This window comes from Myotis yumanensis, unplaced genomic scaffold (genome assembly GCF_028538775.1).
Source record: "Myotis yumanensis isolate MYYU_CA2020_CCGP unplaced genomic scaffold, mMyoYum1.0.hap1 SCAF_2, whole genome shotgun sequence".
Classification (NCBI taxonomy): Eukaryota; Metazoa; Chordata; class Mammalia; order Chiroptera; family Vespertilionidae; genus Myotis; species Myotis yumanensis.
The window spans coordinates 31,855,383-31,873,405 of NW_027223753.1; the positions used below are offsets into that span (position 1 = coordinate 31,855,383).

Below are 18,023 nucleotides of genomic sequence, written 5' to 3' on the forward strand. Positions count from 1 at the left end.
GCCTAAGACCATCCTGCATATCAGATATTTACATTACGATTCATAACAGTAGCAACATTACAGCTATGAAGTAGCAACGAAAATAATTTTATGGTTGGGTCACAACATGAGGAACTGTATTTAAAGGGCCAGAAGGTTGAGAACCACTGCTCTATACAGTAGGCAACGAAGCCCACCAAGGTTTCGGAGCAGAGATAAAAAATGATGAGAACAGTGTCGCAGGAAGATCATGTGGGCAGCCATAAAGAGGATGCAAAAGGAATCAAGTTAGGAGACTACTATGAGACCACGTAACGGGAGACCACACTGCAGAAGCAGGTGCAGGAACCCAACAGCTCCCGTTCACAGAGCTTGCTTCTCTCTGCCACGGTCCAGCTTCATGCAGTCCGACCTCAGGAGGTGCTCACTTGCCAGGCCCTCTGGCCCTCACACTCTTCTAAGGAACGAGAGTAACAGGCCTGCCAACCAAAGTCAAGAACCCAACCATCCTTCTGGGTCACAGGAAGGGAAGAGCTGACGTGGGATAAGTTGGCCCCAATCTTCAGCTGGCCCGGCTCCATAGAAAAACCCAACCGCCGCTCTCCCCTTGACATCACTTCCAGCCTAGCTCTCTTGGGAGGGGCTGAAGCTAAGGGCAGTGGGGCCGAAAGCACCTGGCCAAGGGCTAAGGAGCCAGTGAGACAACTGCCCAGCGTGGCACTTGACACACGGGCAATGGCTAACAAGCATTCGCTCCTTTCCCACCCTACGAGATCAGAGCCCAGAGCCACCTATAAACCCCACTGAGGCGTCAGGACCTAGGTCACCTCAACTCTCCCCCCAGGGCCTCTCTAAAGTACCCCAGTCCAAAATGACCGAGCTCATAAATCACACCCATTTCATGACAGGTGCCATGCTAGGTGACACGCGGAATTCTATTCACCTTTCCCAATGGCTCTACTTTGCCCTTTTTATGCAGGAGACAGTAACGTGCTGCTGCGAGGGGAAATGACTTGCCCGAGGACACACAGATAGAAGTGCAGAGGTGAGATCTGAACCCAAGACCGCCCGACCCAGCGCCACGCACTTCCAACGCGTCCCCCGGTCACCCTGCTGGCCTGCTCCTGGCCACCTGACGGACAGGTAGCCTGCAAAGTCCCTCCCTCAGGGGAGAGATGGCACCGGCACTGTGCTCTCTCCTCCAGGCACAGCGACCGCGCCTGTCAGGAGCTTTTCAATGAAAACAGTTAACTTTAAAACACGTAGGACCAAGATATTAAAAATTCCTCACACGAAAAATGACTCATGGTGTTGGACCGCCTGAGCCTCGAACCCAGCCATAGAGCTAGCAGGACTCCGTCTCCAACTGGCCCAGACTGAGCTCCGACGTCGGACACCTGCCACACCCCGGCCCCGACCCGAGGCACAGGCCAAGCCCGACCGGGACCCACGCCGCACCCCGAGCTCCTCACGGACGGAGCCCTGAGAGGACGCTAAAAAAGCGTCCCCTGGGCTGACACCCGCAGCACAATCGGGTCGTGACCTCGGACGGTTCCGAAGGCCCTGATTTCTCCGTCCCAGGGCATGAACTCACGCACAGACACGCCCTCCCCGAAACTCATTTCACTCGCAGGGATACCTCGCCGTCTTGTCTTCCCCTCAGCGGACTCGCCACGGAACCGGTCGCGCTCCCCCTCCAGCAGATCGCTCTGCGGAGGACGCGGAAGAGGCGGTGCTAGACCCGAGGGGGCGGGCCCGACCGCAGAGGAGCGCGGGGGGGGGTCGGGGGGGCGGACTTGCGCCTGCGCCCTGATGGCTACGCCCAGGGAGAGGGTGGGGCGAGCTTAGTAAACTGCGCAGGCGCGATTGAGAGGGGCGGGGAGGTTGCGGGGAAGTGGGTGGGGCTTAGCTCCTTTGATGCTCGAACTTTTCGCGTGAACTTTGAGAAGCCTGGGAAGCGCCAGGAGGGAGGAGGCCTGGAAGCATCAGGTGTCATTAACATTTACCGAGAGCTTCCGCATGCCAAGAAGGAATTTTTAAAATGTCTTTTACGTATGGGGATATGCTGCCTGTCTTTTCTAAAATGAGAGCTAATTCTGTAAAATTTCTTAAAAGGTTTGGGTGCCTATACTTTCACGATGAGAGTTTCTCCTTTAGTAAAGCATTCCCCCAGTAGTTCAAAATAAAAAGACTTAAAAGTTCATTTCTTAGAGAAAACTGCAAATATATTGATATTTCAGCCAACCCCAGGTCCTCTCCCAAGATAATGAGAATGCTGACTTGGGTTTGATTCAGGTCCTGACTCGGGTGTGTTTCCTCTGTTGTGAAATGGAAGTAAATATCTCTTCTCTTCCTGTCTCAGGATTGTTATGAGCCTCTTGGACTTCCTTCCCATCATCCATCTGAAAAACATTAGTTCCCTTTCCCCTTCTCAGCCCAGTCTTCTCATCTGTATGATGGAAGGAGGTCTGGAACACTAGAGAACATTCAGGGCTTTGCTAGATTTCCCAGTGTAGGTGAAGGCTGGAGAGAGGTTCTTCTCCCAAGCATCCATATTCAGTCACTTCCAGAATCTCTCAGTCCAACCTGGAGGCCCCTTTGGATCCTGATCTCTCCCATCATCATCTTCTGGGCCCATCAAGCTTCATGTGCTCAGAGGCCATGCTGGCCTGTTCCCCTCTGTTCCTTGAGTGTTTCAATAACCAGCTGCCCTTGAGCCACTTAGGCCTATGTTCCAATCCAAGTGCTCAGAATTGCTATGTCCTCCATATGGCAACCAAGTTCATTAACACAGAGAGGAGCGCTCTGGGAAACTCACAGGAGGAAGGGCTCCCCCAAATCAGGTGGAGCTCCAGCCATGCTTGTGGCTCCCTTTACCATACTACATACAGCTCCCTGGGAAGGGGAAGTGGCAGCAGGAAACCTCAAAGAAAAGACTGCAGTATTCATGAGGGCCAGGGGTGGTGGGGCAGCCTTTACTCAATAGGTAGATGCTCTGCTCCAAGGTGGGGAGAATGGCTCACTTTCTTATTCCCTGCTCCAAATAGCTTTATGGATCCAGGAAAACAAAGGCTTCAACAGCCTGGCTGCCCAAACTGTCCCTCTGCCCCTAATACATTGCCTCTCCCAGCACTCTCTCATGCAAAGTTTTGCCCTATGGATTGGGAGAGGGGGCTTTTCTCTCTTCTGTCTCCTCCTTCCCCTCTCTGTCTAGTCTTCTCTAAGCATCCCTCTCTGAATTTCTCAAAGCAGTTTTGTGATGGCTTGTAAGGAGCAGGCTTTGGTCACACGGTTCTGAGATTAATTTATCCTCACTGCCATGGTGTACTTCAAAACAACTATAATCTCAGAACCTGAACTTCCTAGGAATCCGAGCTCTCCAGCAATTGAGGAGGTAGTGAGTGACCTTTCACAGGAGGTGTGCAAGCAGAGCGACCTTTAGAATGCTGGACTTGGGCTTCCTCTGGTGAGCCAGAAGAAGGGGCAGCAGAGTGGAGGGCCTTACAGATCCTAGAGCAGTGAAAGGGGGGATACTGGGCACCAAGAAGGAAGCTAGGCAGTTACCCAAAGACAAACCGGATTCAACAAGCTATTGTATATCAAGCATTTAGAACTGTACCTGACACATAATATTAGCTATTATTGTTATCATTGTGAATGATTCATAGACTATGAATAATGAAGGAGCTTATAATCAATTTTATTTCCTTGCTTCCACTCCTGGTCATGAAATAGATGGGGGAAACTGAGGTCTGGAGGGGCCTGCCATAGTCAGGGGCTGGGCTGGGACTAGAAGTCAGACCTCTGCCTACCAGGAGAGCTGCTGCAGAGCCAGGCTCCTCCTTAGGTAGAGGGAGAGCTCTAGGCGGGCCTTTGCTGACTCTTAAGAACCAAGCTGTTTTCAATTCATCTGGGCAGTTGAGGGTAAGGGGCAGTGGAATGAAAGCAAGACCAGAGCTGGGACTCAGGTATCTCCTGGGGAATAAGTTCAGGAATCAGCCCCATGTCCAGCTGCCCCAACAGCATTTTCTTGAGAAGGGCTTCCTCTGCTGTGAGTAGGGTTAGCATTGTTTCTGCCCCGCTCCTTAACCCATTCGCTCCAATAAACCACCACATTAAGGGGGTGAGAACAGCCAGTGCCAGGTGACCTAAGCTGAAACAAGTAAAGAATCTTCCAAGAAGAGACTGAGCTCCCCAAAGGCAAGGGCCAGTCCTCCCCACTCCCAGGATCCTAGCCTTGCCCAGGAATTGTAGTTCAGCATTCTCAGAGCCCTGGGAAAACCTTGGTGTCTCCACCCTGGAGAGCTAGGCCAGACATGACCATACCAGCCAGCACTCCTTATGGCCGGGGACAAAAATCCCTCCCTCCCCATTCTGGCCCAGTTCCTTCCACAGTCTGCCCAAGAGCCATGTGGCACCCAGACCACAGCTTCCCACCAGCGCTGCTTTAGTTTGCCTCCTTTATTTTACCAAAAATAACAACAATAAAGTCTTCCCTCTGTTTCACAAAAATAGATTTCCCCACTTCCCTCCCTCCCCTCCCACCCATCTCACCCCCTTCTTCAATCAGCACCGGCCACAGCCACGGCCTAGAATCTATCTTACCATCCACTGTCCCTGGGAGAATCTTTGACACCTCCCTTCCCTCCTCACTCCAGAGCCTTTGGCAAAGCTGCAGGGCCAGTGTTGCTTCCCTTGGGAACTTCTCTGGAGGCAGCAGCCCGAGTCCAGTGGGCTGACTCCAGGAGCCCCGTCTGCTTCCCCAGAGATCAGGCAGCTGCTGGGTCATGGAGAGGTGCATGAGTTTGGAGGTTTGGCTCAGCAGATAGCCCTGGTAGGCCTGAGGGAAGGTGGGGCACTCTGACATCAGGCTAGAAATCCTTGCTCAAAGCAGGAACAGTTGTGTCCTGGAGAGGGGCTGTCAAACCCTCATTCCATGTGCTTCTCCTCCAGCTCCACAAAGCCTTGCCGTGAGGCCTAGGACAGCTTCTCCTCCTGGCTTCAGGTTCCTCTTATGTACGTGGAGGATTCTGGGTGAGACTAGATGCTCCTCAGGTCTTTTCTGGCTCTCCTTCTGGCCTCCCGGTGTGGAGGCTCTGGGAAGGGAGGGCCCTGTCCCTGCCTCAGTTTCCCCACCTGTGGGTCTGCACACATGGCTGGGCATGGGAGTGCTGAGTAATGGAGTACTGAATGAACATCCCAGTTTCTCTGGGAATAGCTGTGCTCTGAGAGCCAACCAGCTGGAATGTCTCAGGATGGTTAAAAGGAGGCAAGTGCTTGAAGGATGGGGTTTCTCCAAGCCTGGAAGAGTGCATTCACTAGCCCCGTGGTTCTTAATGTCCTGGGATGGGAGACAAGACTCCAGAATTTCCCAATTCAAGTTCTACTAGATCCTTGGGTTGGATTATTATCCTGTGCTGGGCTTCAGATGCTGGGAGTCAAGTGTAGATTCTAGAAGCTAGATTGGAGTATGTGATTCCCAATTTAAGCACCAGAGGACCATTGTGGCCAGAGGGATCACCCCTTACCCCCAGGAAGCTGTCTATAATCAGGCCTTCTGGAGGCAGAGGGCTGAGTGAAATGCTAGTTGTTGGGCATCCCCGGCTGAGCAATCAGAACCTGTGTCTGTGGTGGGCCAGGGATTTAGGTACCCAGGGCAATGCTCCCCTTCCTACCTCCCCACAGTTCCCCAGAATTCATGCTGATGGAAAAAGGTAGCCTAGAAGTTTCAAACATAGAGCTACACCCACCTACAACCACATATTGTACTTACACATCATCAGACACACGGAGTGGGGACAGTGAATTGTTATCACTCCTACAGTGATCATGGTCTGATGGTCCCAATCTCTCCTCCCCTTCCTCCCTCGTCCCTTTGTTCCTTCCATCCATCCATCTGCCTAACATTTATGAGGTCCCACTATGTGCCAGGGAGGGCAGGGTCTAAGGTGGCTGGCTCTCACAGACGCTCTCCACAGTCAAAATCACACACACACACACACACACACACACACACACAGTGCTCACTCACACACAGGCTGCTCACTCTTATACCTTTCTTGCCAGCACCTCAACCACATCCACATTGCCCAGTTAGGCTTGGGAACCACCACGAAAAGGTCAAGTGTCAGAGTGGAAACCCTCTAGCCTACCCCATCCCTAGACTTCATGTCAGAGGTTTAGCTCCACTTTTCCTCCTGTTTGCCCACGTTTAAATCCTCCCTTTCTCCACTCACAAGCAGTCAGGGGACATATGGGCAGACTCCTGAGAACCAGAAGTCCAGGGGCTTTGGGTGTGTGGAGGGGTCCCAGGGCCTTCAGGTTCCTCTGCCACCAGACTCCTGAGGGTCCCCTCCTCAGCCACTCTATATTCAGACGATCATCTGATGAGCAAGTGTCCAGGTCTAGGCTCAGTGACAGATCCGCTCTGTCATCTCCCTCTGCAGAGACACAAGGTGGGGGTGAGGGTTGGGATGGAGTGAGGAATGGGAGTCAGTCAGAACTCAACCTGCCAGGCAGCCCCCACCCAAACCATAGGGCCTGGCTGCTCTTCTGCCTGAACTTGGCCCCTTCCCTCCTCCCACCCCAACTCCAGCCTATAGATCTGGATTTGTAAACTGAAACTCGAACACATTCTCTATTAAAGTACAGAATCATTGTTAAATGAATTGTCTTCCCCTAATTTACCCACTTGGGTATTGGATTTTCTTAGTACAGGTAGACTTTGGATCTGAAAACTCAGAGGCTAGCGCTGGTAGGGGAGGGTAGTGGGGGCTTGGCCTCACCAGTGGCTCCAGCTCCCGCTGGTCCACCAGGCTGAACTCTCGGATGAAGTAGTAGAAGTGCTTGTAGCAGGTGTTGACGTGTGCCTCGGCCCCCATGCTGAGGATGCTGTCGAAGTGGTGGATGTAGACATGGACAAAGACTCGAAAGAGGCGGGTCAGGATCTTGGTGCAGACCTGCTGGAAGTTCTTGGGAAAGGGGACTCCTAGGGGGATGGGGAGGGACAGAAGTGAGGGGGATCAGAATCCTGGTATGAAACCCTACCCAGCTCTGCCTGCCCTCCCACATACAGGCAGCTTTGGCCAGGATGGCCTCTTCCCTAGCACACTTCCCTGTGGGAGACAGAGAGAGATCGTGATTCGCTTTCCCCGTACTTCCCTTTTTAAGAAGCACAACTCTGATTTACTTCTGTTCTACTGAAATACGAATTATCTTCCGCCTTTTCCCTTGACTCTGAGCAGGACTCTGCCACCTGGTTGGAGGTCACTGAACAACCCTTCCTAGAGTATGATGAAAGGAAGTAATGCCTCAACGCTCCCCAGAAATATATGCATCTGTAGGTGCTCTCACAAGACATCTTTGGATAAAATTCCAAGGGAAGCCATCAACATCTGGGGTCCATTTTTAAAAACATGGGCCTTCATAATTAAGTCCTAACTTCCCAGCATGGTCCCTGCTCAAGGCCTTTCAGGATTCTGGCCTCCCTCTCCAACCCCACCCTGACTCCTTCCTCTTTGCAACATACACAGTGCAGTCCCCAGACCCCTAATCCTGAGAATTACTAAAGCTTCAAGAACTAGTTCAGATATCTCTCATTCCTTCAAATTTTCAATAACACTCTTCCATCTGTGAGCCAGGCCATGTGCTGGGCCCTTTGCACCTTTTGCCTGGTATGATCATGGGTATGATAGCCATCCTAGATATGATAAAATGGAGGTGCATAAAGTTGGAGCCACTTGCCCGAAGCCACATAACTATTCATTAGTACTGACTGGAGGCAGGATTCAAACCCTGTCTGCACTGCACTGTAGCATCCCTCTGAGATGAATGCCACAGACTCTGCTCAAGAAAAGCTCTAGGGCCCTAACTGGTTTGGCTCAGTGGATAGAGCGTGGGCCTGCAGACCGAGAGGTCCTAGGTTCGATTCTGGTCGGGGGCATGTGCCTTGGTTGCGGGCACATCACCAGTGGGGAGTGTGCAGGAGGCGGCTGATCGATGTTTCTCTCTCATCAATGTTTCTAACTCTCTATCCCTCTCCCTTCCTCTCTGTAAAAAAATCAATAAAATATATATATTTTTAAAAAGCATCTTTAAAAAAAAAGAAGAAGAGCTCTAGGGCCCAGCAGTGTGGCCCAGTGGTTGAGCACCGGAGGTCAAGGTTTGATTCCCAGTCAGGGCACATGCCCAGGTTGTGGGCTCGATTCCCAGTAGGGGACGTGCAATAGGCAGCTGATCAATGACTCTCTCTCATCATTGATGTTTCTAGCTCTCTCTTTCTCTCAGTTCCTCTCTGAAATCAATAAAAATATATTAAAAAAAAAAAAAAAAAAAAAAGACGAGCTCTAGAGCCTGTGAAAAAGACACAGTTTCCTATCGTCCCCCATGCTCAGGGTGGAAATCTTGGTGGCCATGTGCGTTTCTCTGCCATCCCAGGGTTAAGGCACAGACATCTAGAGTCTCATAAGCCTGGGGGTTAAGGCTAGAAGCGAATAAGAGCCCAGATACAGGCCCACACTGGCCCACCCCACTCCACAGATCCCTTCTCCTTCCTCACTGTTCTCAGGAAGGGTTGAGCCCTGCCTCTCCATGAGCCCTTCTAGGCCCAGTCCAGGCTCCTCAGACTTGTCCTGCCTCTCTAGACTTGGGGCCCAGGCCCCAAGAGACCCGAGCTGCAGTTCTGAACCCTCCTGACTCAGTGCACTATCCCTCTCTTGGCCTAGGTTTCCTCCTGGGTGATATGAAGATACCCACTGTTGGGCATGATAGTGCAGGAAATGACAGGCCACCAGCTGGGGAGGGGCCTAGGGCATTGAATTGTGACTCAGTGCTCAGCATTCAGACTTCTCTCCTCTGGGCTTGACCACCCTGCCTCACCCACCTCTGATTCCCAAAGCCCTGAGGCCAGGTGGGGGTGGGGCTGCTGTGATGAACACAGTGTCATGCCAACACCCTTTCTTGATGCCCTTGGGTGGGGAAGCAGGGCCAGGGTGACATCACTCTCTCCCATACCCACCCTTATCCGCCCAGACTGCCCAGCTGAGATAAGAAAAGTCTCCACAGCTTGGAGCTCTGCCCTTAGAGCTCCCTGAGGTGGAAATACTGTCAGCACAACCAATCTCCACCCCCTCCCCTTCTGGGGACCGGAGTCAGAGGGAACTCCCAGGAGGCTGCAAGTCAGATCAACCCAAGGAGGGTAACCTGTTAGGAGCACCTTGAGGCACCTCTTCTGGAAGGTTCTGAGGATCATAGTGGTCTCCCCAAGGTGGTCCCTGGAGGGGCACTCAAGCTTTAGACAAGAAGAACCCCAAGCTTGTCAAGGGCGGGGGGGAAAAAGGACACTTATGTAATACCCTTTGTAATACTTGAAGCGAAAAATAAAAAAAATAAAAAAATAAAAAAAAGAAGAACCCCAAACTGGGAGTCAGGCCGTCTGAAATTGAGATGTCTGATCTTGACAAGCAGACACAGAACCTCTCAGAGCCTGTTTCCTCTTCTACAAAATGGGGATGAAAATTACACAAACACATACACACACTCCACAGAATTCCTATATCAAACTAAATGCCGCATCTGTGAAATGGGCTCCAGTGGCTCCCTCCCTCCCTGGCCAGGCCTGACCAGGTGGCACTCACCAACGCGAGTGGGAAAGACGTCCTCATCGTTGATGAGGCCCTCAATCCAGTCCATGAGTAAGGCCATGTAGCGCGGTGCCGAGAGCTTGGCTGGCCGCCGGTACTGCCGCTCGTCCTGCCAGCGGTACTCGTAGCGGGGCCCTCCAGCCATCACTGGGCAGCTGGTCTCGCTGCAGCGCTCAGCCATGGTGCCATAGATGAGGTTGATGCGGTTAAAGAAGTCCACCACGTGCACGGCGATCCAGTCGTCAATATTCTCGCCCGGCGGCAGCCTCACCACGCTGCGCAGGTCCAGGCCGGACTTAAGCGATGCCTGTGCCTTCTTGTACAGCTCAAAGCGCTGTGTGCCCGGCTCGAAGCGCTTCCGCGGCCGGAAAGTCTTGTCCTTGGCGAACACCTGCTTCAGGCACAGGGCCATGGCCAGGCTGGGCGGAGGGACGGGTGTCCAGGGGAAGGACCTGCGGATGCCCTGCCAGAGCCAAGGGCATGGAAGAGCATGGTGGTCAGGTCCTTACCAAATGTGCTTTGACTTCCCAACACATCATTCCCTCTCACCTCTCAGCTTTTGGCCCATCTCAGCAGCCTCTTCCAATTCTAAATCTTCCTCATCCCCTCGGTCCAGCACCCTGCTCTGTTCCCAGGCTGTCCTATCTCCCCTGTCCAGTGCCACAGCCCTGCCTTCTTATTCTGTTTCCTCTCCATATTCATTGCATCTCACAGAGGGGTGGGCCTCGGATCCAAACAGGTGCTCCTTAGACTTGCTGTTGACCAGTAGAGAGGTGACAGAGGCTTCCTGCCGGCCCTGGACAAGATGACCTCTGGGGGCCCCACAGGCCACCTGGTGCAGCGTGGGAGAGCCTGGCGGCATTGTGCTGGGGGTAGGGGGAGCCCCCCCGCCCCCCCCTTCAGCTTCCTCTGGGATATCTTATAGTTCATCCGGCCCGGCCCGCTACCAGCCACCGGGGATTCCCAGAGAGCAGGAGGGACTTTTCTACCAAAAATGTCCTTTCCTGTTATTACCCTGAAAGAGGAAAAGCCCTTATATGGCCAGCTGGGTGGCCTGTGAGTGGCTGGAGGAGAGGGGGAGGTAGCAGGTCTAGAAGGGCACCACCTCCTCCAACAGCAGTTGGAGATCCTTCCCCCCAAGCCAGCCTCCTCTGGTGGAAACCCCAACAGGCCCCTCCCCCTGCACCTGCTACACAGTAGACATTCCTAGAGCACCCACTATGTGCCTGGAACTGAAAGGTAGGAATGCAGTCAGATCTACCCAGCTGGGCCCATCTAGAACTCATATGAATTTGCTTTGCCTTTTAGAACTGAAGAATCCCAGACTCAGAACAGACCTTGGGGACAGCAATCAGAGCCCCAAGCTTGCAGGCAGAAGTCCTGGGTTATAGGCCCAGCACCACCATGACTGTAGTAGGTAGGCATGGACTTGGCCCATGCAACTTCCTGGGTTACTCCGATATAGTCCAGGTTACTGTGACTCTCAAGGTAGGCTCTTACCTCCTCTGTGAGTCTATGAGCTCTTGGGAAATGCAGACCTAGGTTCCTACTGAGACAAATTTAGCCACAAACTGAGCACTGACCCTGACCCCAGACTGAGCACTAAGGCTGAGGATAGGCCAAGCACTGAGCTCTGGCTCCAGGTTGAGGTCTGACCTGATCTTGACCCTGGTCAGCGGGGGTGCTGACTCCCGTCCTAGACTGAGGCTTGAATATAGCCACAAACAAAACCTCAGAGCTGACATTGGAGCATTTTTCCTTTCGCATGTCTCTAGTAATACTGGGACGGGACTGGGGAAAGAGGATGGGGGAAAGGTGACACTGGATGTAACCAAAGGCACCGTAAATATGGGTTGGGGGAGGTGTCACGTCACGCAATAGGTCAAGCTAGTGGAGAAGTTCGGAACGGGGGTTCTTTGTTGTAACCACAACAGGCAGGCAAAGAAGAGGACAGTCAAATAAAATGAGAGGAACCTGGAGAATCCATCCCCTGCCCCCCACCTTCTCACCCAAAGAAGTCCCCAGCATGGGACCCGAGCTTCCTGACCCAAGAGCAGGCGACTCCCATGCTTCACGTGTTACCTGCATTCTAAACTCTGCTTGGGCAGGTGCTTCCAAAATCTCTCACACTGCAATCAGGTGGGGTTCCTGGGCTTGTTACCTTCGCCCAGTTCCCTTTACTGACTGTTACCACCAGACCCTCACTCTGGCATTCAACACCTTACCCTACCTTTCCTGCCCCACTTCCCAACCAACCGCGCTGGGCTTCTTGCTGATCACTGAACATGCCCCTCACTCCTGCCTCTGAATCTTCACACCCCTCCACCCTCACGCCCAGCCTAGGGCAGGGCCTGCCACATGGTCAATGCTCAGGCTTTAGGAAAGTTTAAACTCAAGAATCTTAGGGTTCTCAGAGGGAAGGCAGGCGTGGATGGGTGGGAAGAGATTAACCAAAGAATGAAAAAATATATATATATATATACATATATATATATATATATATATATATATATATATATATATTACCCATGGACACAGACAGTAGTGTGGTGAAGACCTGGGGTTGGGGGAAGGGGTGGGCTAGAAGGGGTCAATGGGGAAAAAAGGGTACATTTATATAACTTTCAACATTAAAGGTAAGTTAAAAAAAAAAAAAGAATCTTAGGGTTGAAATAGCCCTGAGAAATCAACAGACCCAACCCACTTCATAAACAGATGGGAAGTATGAGGCCCAGAAAGGGGACTTGAGAGCCTGCATTCGCACAGCAAGTTAAGGCAGAGGATCTCCAAGGGCAGAGCTGGGAACTGGGATAAGGTGGGGTGCGGCCCAAGACAAGAATAAAAGACCACTTTCCTACACTGGCTGCACTAGCTGGTCCCTGGTCTGGCGGAGATAAGGGGAAAGGAGGGGAGTGGAGGGAGAGGGGAAACATCTTCCCACCAATTAGACCACCTAATTCCTGTTCCAACACGCTGAGCCTCCCCACTGCCCCGCAGCAACTTGGGTGTCCTGACCAGTGGGCTGGAGTCCCACCTATCCTCCAGGCCTGGGTCTTTCCCAGGAAAAGGTAAGCCTGCCAGTGGGAGGATGGGTAGGTGCCCTCTCTCCATGCCACTTGATTCTCCTCACTTCCCACTCCAAAACCTTCCTGAGTTCCCATCCCTCACAGAACCTTGGTTCCCTCCCTGAATCAAAACTATTGCCCCTCTTAACCCTATTTCCCAATTCTGTGCCCTTTCACAGCCTGGGTGGGCATCTGGGCTGCCCAAAGGAAGACCACAGAGGAACACTTCCTGTTTCTGACAACCCCCCGCCAGGGCCACACCTGCCATTCCTCAGGCTGAACCTAGAACGCAGCCTAGAGCTGTGGGAAAGGCGTGGGGGCGGAGAGGGCTCCCTGCAGGGCAGAGATCCAAAAGGAAAGTCAGGGTGGGGCTCCGTGCTCTGTGCAGAGTCTGCAGAGTCCCCGCAACGCCCAGCCACCCAAGCCCACCCTTTGGCCGTGGGTCTCCTCCACCTCTCTCCTGCCCAACTGCCAGGAGAGCCCGGTCGTAGGACCCAGAAGGGCAGGCCAGACATTTCCGCTCCCGAGGACACGCCCCCTCAAACACTGGCACCCCCAAACCCCGACTTTCGACTTTCGCTGCTCGGACCCGGACCGAGGACTGTGGCCGCCCTGGCTTCGGGCAGAGGTCGCCCCCGACGGCGCCACGCCCGGACGGCGGAAGAAATGAAAGTGGAAGCAAGGCTGAGTCGTGGCCCCGGCCGGGGCGCGCGGGCGCGGGGATCACTCACGGGTCCGGCTCGGTGGATTAGAGCGAGTCCTCGTCTGGCCGCGGGTCACAGCCCCAGCGCGCTGGCCGGTCCTCTCCCTCCGCGGGTCCTCTGGTCTGTCCACCGGCCTGCCCAGCCGGGCTGCGGTCGCCCTATCGCCCCGCAGGCAACGCCAGCTCCTCCCCGGGCCTCGGGCCGCCGCGCTGTGGCCAAGGGGCGGGGAAGGGGCGGGGAGTGGGGACCCTCCCCCTCAGTGCACGCGCTCGCTGTCGCCTTTCCGGAAAGTCTATATCGCGCTCCCAACTTCTCGTCGGGCAAACTGAGTGTCTGCTTACACTTCTGCCAAGGAGGCAGCCTCAGCATTCTCCGCTGTAAAATGGGGACAAGTTCAGCTTTCGTCTGGAGCAGAAATAAAGGCGCTGCTAGATAATGGTGGTTTTCTTGCTCTCCCTGAATCACGTGTATTGCACTTGTGCCTGAACTCACTAAGGAATCAGTTCTGCCCTATCCACTTCTATACCCTCAGTTCTTGGCATATTGCCTGGCACACAGCAGGCACATAGTCCCATTTACTGAATGAATGAATGAATGAATGAATGAATGCCTCAGGACACATGAGTGAGTCCCTCACTGAAAGGACTGGCCCTGAAGATGCTAAGATCACAGATTTTCACCTTCCCCACCAGGGCTGGGATTCTTGCTCAGACCTGGCTGGTTCTCCTCACTCCTTACCTGAACTCACTCCGTTTGCCACCGCCAGACATTTGTTCTAGCTGTTCCATTTGAATGTCTTCTTTCCCTCCTTCCTTTCAACCAAATCCAAACCCTTCGGACTTGACTGTTCTTCCTACTTTTCTACCTGGGTCCCTTCCCTGAGGGCAGACAGAGATCCCACACCAGCACCTAATCACAAGTGGGCCCCAGGAGGAGGGACCAGGTGGCTGTCTTGGGATGGCAGGGAAGGTTGGAGGCCTAGAGTGGGAGGGCCAAGGCAGACGGATAGGCTGCGGAAGGCATATACTGTGGCACAGAGGCTTTCTGGGCTCCCCTGTGTCTGGATTTTCTGCTTGCTCCATGGATGGCATGAGAACACGCTGGATCATGAATCCCAGTCCATAGAATTGAAGATTCTTTCTTTTGTTGAGCACCTATTTTTGTCCCCGTCTAAAGTCATTTGCTGTACCTCTTGCTGGGGTTTCCTGGGTCCTTAACTCTAACTCAAACCCCTACAAATATTTGCATGCTCTAGTATACACAGAAGAGATTCAAATCTAGTCCTTTGTTTGATACCCTATTTAATCCCCTGTATTAAGCATGACTGTGCTGAGAGCAGGGCATCAGGTGAGGAAGCTGCTCCGGTTCCTGACCTCAGCTGACAACAGGCCAGCAAGGGGACAACACACAGAAATCACACAAGGTCAGAGCTCAGTCGTCCAGAAGTAAGAGTATGGTTACAGACTGATGGGGAGCACTCTGTGAAAGTGGTTAACTGCAGGAAACACATGGAACACCCAAATTGGGCATTTTGAGGAGAGTTTAAAGAAGGCACTATTTAGAGGTGTAGTCAGGGAAACCACATGGATAGTGTATCACCAAAGGGCTAGCAAGAGCAGCCTTTTGATGTCCACCCTAGGCTGAAGCTGCCACCCCTAGCTGAGAGGTGCTGGGAGGGAGTTGTCAAAGTGGGAGCTATGAGGAGGGAGCTGCTGACTGGAGGTGTGCTCTAAGCTCCAGGGGCATAACCCGCTCACGGCAATCATACTGCAAAGGACTGGTGGTCTAAAGGGGCCTTCCCCACCTCCCTTCCTCTGACTTCTGGGCAGGTCTCCCCATTGGCCAATTCCTACTCTTGAAACCAAGGGCAGGGAACCTGTTGACCCGCCTACAGAAGTCAGCCTCCTAGAGTGTGTGTGTGGGGGGGACGCAGGGTGGGGGTGAGGGTGGGAGGAGGCAATGGAAGGTACTTAGGATGTGGGTTAGGGACTTTGACTTAACAGAGGAAACACAGACTGCTTTGTGCTTTTCTTATCATTCAGTTCTAAATATTTCATAATTTCACTGTCATTTCCTCTTTAACCCATGGATGATTGAGAAGTGTGTTTTAGCTTCCCAGCCTATGGGAAGTTTATGTTTCTCGTGTTGACTTCTAATTATGTTGCATTGTGGTTGGAGGTCATGGTCTGTAAGATTCTTTGGAATGTGATGTGACTCCTTCTGTGGCTTTGCACATGGTCATTTGCTGTACCTCCAGCTGGGTTTTATAGGATGGCAGGGGTTGGCCTGGTGAAGAATGAAACGTAGAGAATCTTACATTGTGGGAAATATAGCTGATCCATTTAGAAGGAACTTCAGAAGTTGCCAGCTCACTCACAGATCCCCAGTGTCTGCCCAATACTAGCTGACAGGTTGCAGGACTGGGAGAAAACAGAGATAGCCCAGGTCTCTCAAATGCCTGTCCCTCCTTCCTGTGGCTCTCAGTCTGGGCTAAAGAGATTCTTCAGGAGGCTCTGCTGGGGCTGAGAAGATCCAGGCCTTTGGGAACAAGGTCCCAGCTTCACAATGTACTTAGCTGTGTGACTGGGTTACTCCTGTACTCCCTGATGGCATGCTGTAACTCTACAGGCACTGCTCCCTGCCACTGTGTCCTGCGTATGGTAAGTGGCTCAAATGTTGGCCCTGTCTCTGAAGCGTGGTGGGGACCACTGAGAACCTAGTTGAGGACATACTCTTCTCCACTGCAAGAACATGACTCCTCGTGGGGAGCTCCAGTGGCAGGGGGTGGTATTCAAATCCTCTCTGTCCACGGAGGTCTCGGCATTGCGGAGGACACGTGGTCTACCTAAAACTAGAAGCACAGCCCGGCCGGCGTGGCTCCGTGGCTGAATGTCAACCTGTGAACCAGGAGGTCACGGTTCCATCCTGCCCTGGGCTCCTGCCCTGCCCTGTGTCTCTAGGAAAGCCCCGTCCTTCTTTGGGCCTCAATTTTCCCATCTGCACCACAAACACATCTTCCATCCATACCATTCCAAGTGCCTTACCAGGACAAGCTTCCTGCTCTTGCCCCTGTGAGCCTGTTACCTGTGACTCCACTGAGACAGAGGAGTCTCTCCCTGGGGACTTCCCAGTCCCTCCTATGCCAGAAAAGTTTCCCCATACCCACACTCCTCTCAGAATGAGCTACAGCACCCCCAGAGGACCCCTCAGGCTTCTGGAAACTCCAATGGGGAAACCTGGCCAGAATCAGAGGAAGGGAGGTGTGGGAGGCCCCTTTAGTCCCCCAGTCCTTTGCAGTATGATTGCTCCTCGAGCTTAGGCCACAGCTCCAGTGGAGGAGCCGGATGGGGCCCACCTTCTCCTCAATCTCCCAAGAAAATGTTTCTATTTCAGCTCTGCCTTTTCCTGCCCAGAAGGCAGTATCTTTCATCCTGGCACATTTAGGAAAAAGCAAAGAATAGCCTCATTGCAATAAGAGGAATTGAGGTTGGACTTCCTTTAGTTTGAAAGACAATGTTGAAAAGAATGTACATTAAAATTCTGTGTGACCTTGGACAAGGCATTTGTCCTCTCTGAGCCCATTTCCCCCTCTGTAAAATGGAAACCACAACAATACGTGCCCCACAGAAGAGCTGTGAGGGTCAGCAGAAGGCTGTGGTCAGTCTTTTGGGGGTGCTGCCTTCAAGCCTCAGCAGGCTCTTGTGTAGAAGAGGGGTGACCCCGTTCCCGTGGTCCTGGAAGACAAGGGGCAGTGACCAGGACAACATGAGAGGACAGTTGACACATCAGGGCTGGCCAACCATGTAGCCTGGATGGCTGTACTCACTTCTTGGGGTGGGGGTGGGGAGAATGAATGTGCAAGCAAAGGTGGCGCAGCCCACTGTGACATGGGCTTTAGTCCCTCTGAAGAGCAGGAGGGCCCTCTTGAGCCTGAGAACCTCAGACTCAAGTGTTCTGTGCTCCCAGGTCCCTCTTCCCTCCCTGCTCCCTGCTCCCCCCTTGAGTTGGAGGCATAGCTCTCACCTCTCCAGATTTCAGGATTTCCATCTTGGATCTGTGGTGGAAGCCTAGTGTGCATAATAGCCTTAGGATAATTTCATAACACCCTCTCCAACCTGACCTGACCTGACACTGTCCTCTACAGATGCATGCCCTCCAACCACTTGGGTTAGGTCTCAACTCAGGGGTGTCCCAGGAGTGGAGGTGTTAGTTGGGGGGGGGGGGGGGGGGGGAGGGGTCAGGGGTTAGAAGGTAGGCTGTGGTGACAATTTGCCAGTGTCCCAGGCTCAGCCTTCCATGGAACCCACCATGAAGCCTGCACAGGAAGTTCTGTCCAAGCCTAATTCCTCTGCCACTGTGGTACCTCCCTTTAGGCCTCTCTTATAAGGCCTCTCTTATAGGGCTGCCTGCCTAGAGCATGACCCCAGTTCAAACCCTCCTCAGGCTACCGCAGTCTGTGAGGGTCAGCACTTGTTGTGTTGGGTAATAGGGACTTGGGGTTCATTATACTATTGGTTTTACCTTAGTATATGTTTGAAAATTTCAACAATAAAAAGTCTCTTCCCTCTTCTCAGCATCCTTTCTCCCAGTGTTTTCAGTAATACCTGCCTTAGCCTCACCATTGGGGGTGGGGA

The 18,023-nt window shown here is 52.9% G+C and overlaps 2 protein-coding genes across 6 annotated transcripts in view; both read right to left on the minus strand.

The window, feature by feature from the left end:
• MKNK1 (MAPK interacting serine/threonine kinase 1) overlaps positions 1–1,704 on the minus strand; it is a 43,338-nt gene extending 41,634 nt beyond the window's left edge. For all 4 annotated transcript variants that reach the window (XM_070405048.1, XM_070405050.1, XM_070405049.1 and 1 more), the window contains exon 1: positions 1,619–1,704. The gene's annotated coding sequence lies outside the window, so the exon portion shown is untranslated. The remainder of the gene's footprint in view (positions 1–1,618) is intronic.
• A 2,827-nt stretch (positions 1,705–4,531) lies between these two features.
• On the minus strand, positions 4,532–13,566 carry MOB3C (MOB kinase activator 3C). Of its 2 annotated transcripts, XM_070403312.1 has the most exons (4): positions 13,417–13,566; positions 9,615–10,083; positions 6,765–6,967; positions 4,532–6,419 (listed from the first exon to the last, which is right to left on the minus strand). In XM_070403312.1, exons 2-4 carry the CDS (start codon positions 10,030–10,032, stop codon positions 6,390–6,392), a joined length of 651 nt encoding a protein of 216 aa, XP_070259413.1. In that variant the 5' UTR covers positions 10,033–10,083; positions 13,417–13,566; the 3' UTR covers positions 4,532–6,389. The 2 variants fall into 2 exon arrangements, with proteins under 2 accessions (XP_070259413.1, XP_070259412.1); XM_070403311.1 differs by lacking the exon at positions 4,532–6,419 and having other exon boundaries at positions 6,663–6,967.
• Positions 13,567–18,023: the final 4,457 nt, after the last annotated feature.

Excerpts from the sequence above, each read along its gene's own strand:
- MOB3C (XM_070403311.1), bottom strand. The coding sequence starts at position 10,032 with ATGGCCCTGTGCCTGAAGCAGGTGTTCGCCAAGGACAAGACTTTCCGG. Across the intron at positions 6,968-9,614 it reads CGTCTTTCCCACTCGCGTTG|GAGTCCCCTTTCCCAAGAAC; the intron begins GTGAGTGCCACC and ends CCATCCCCCTAG.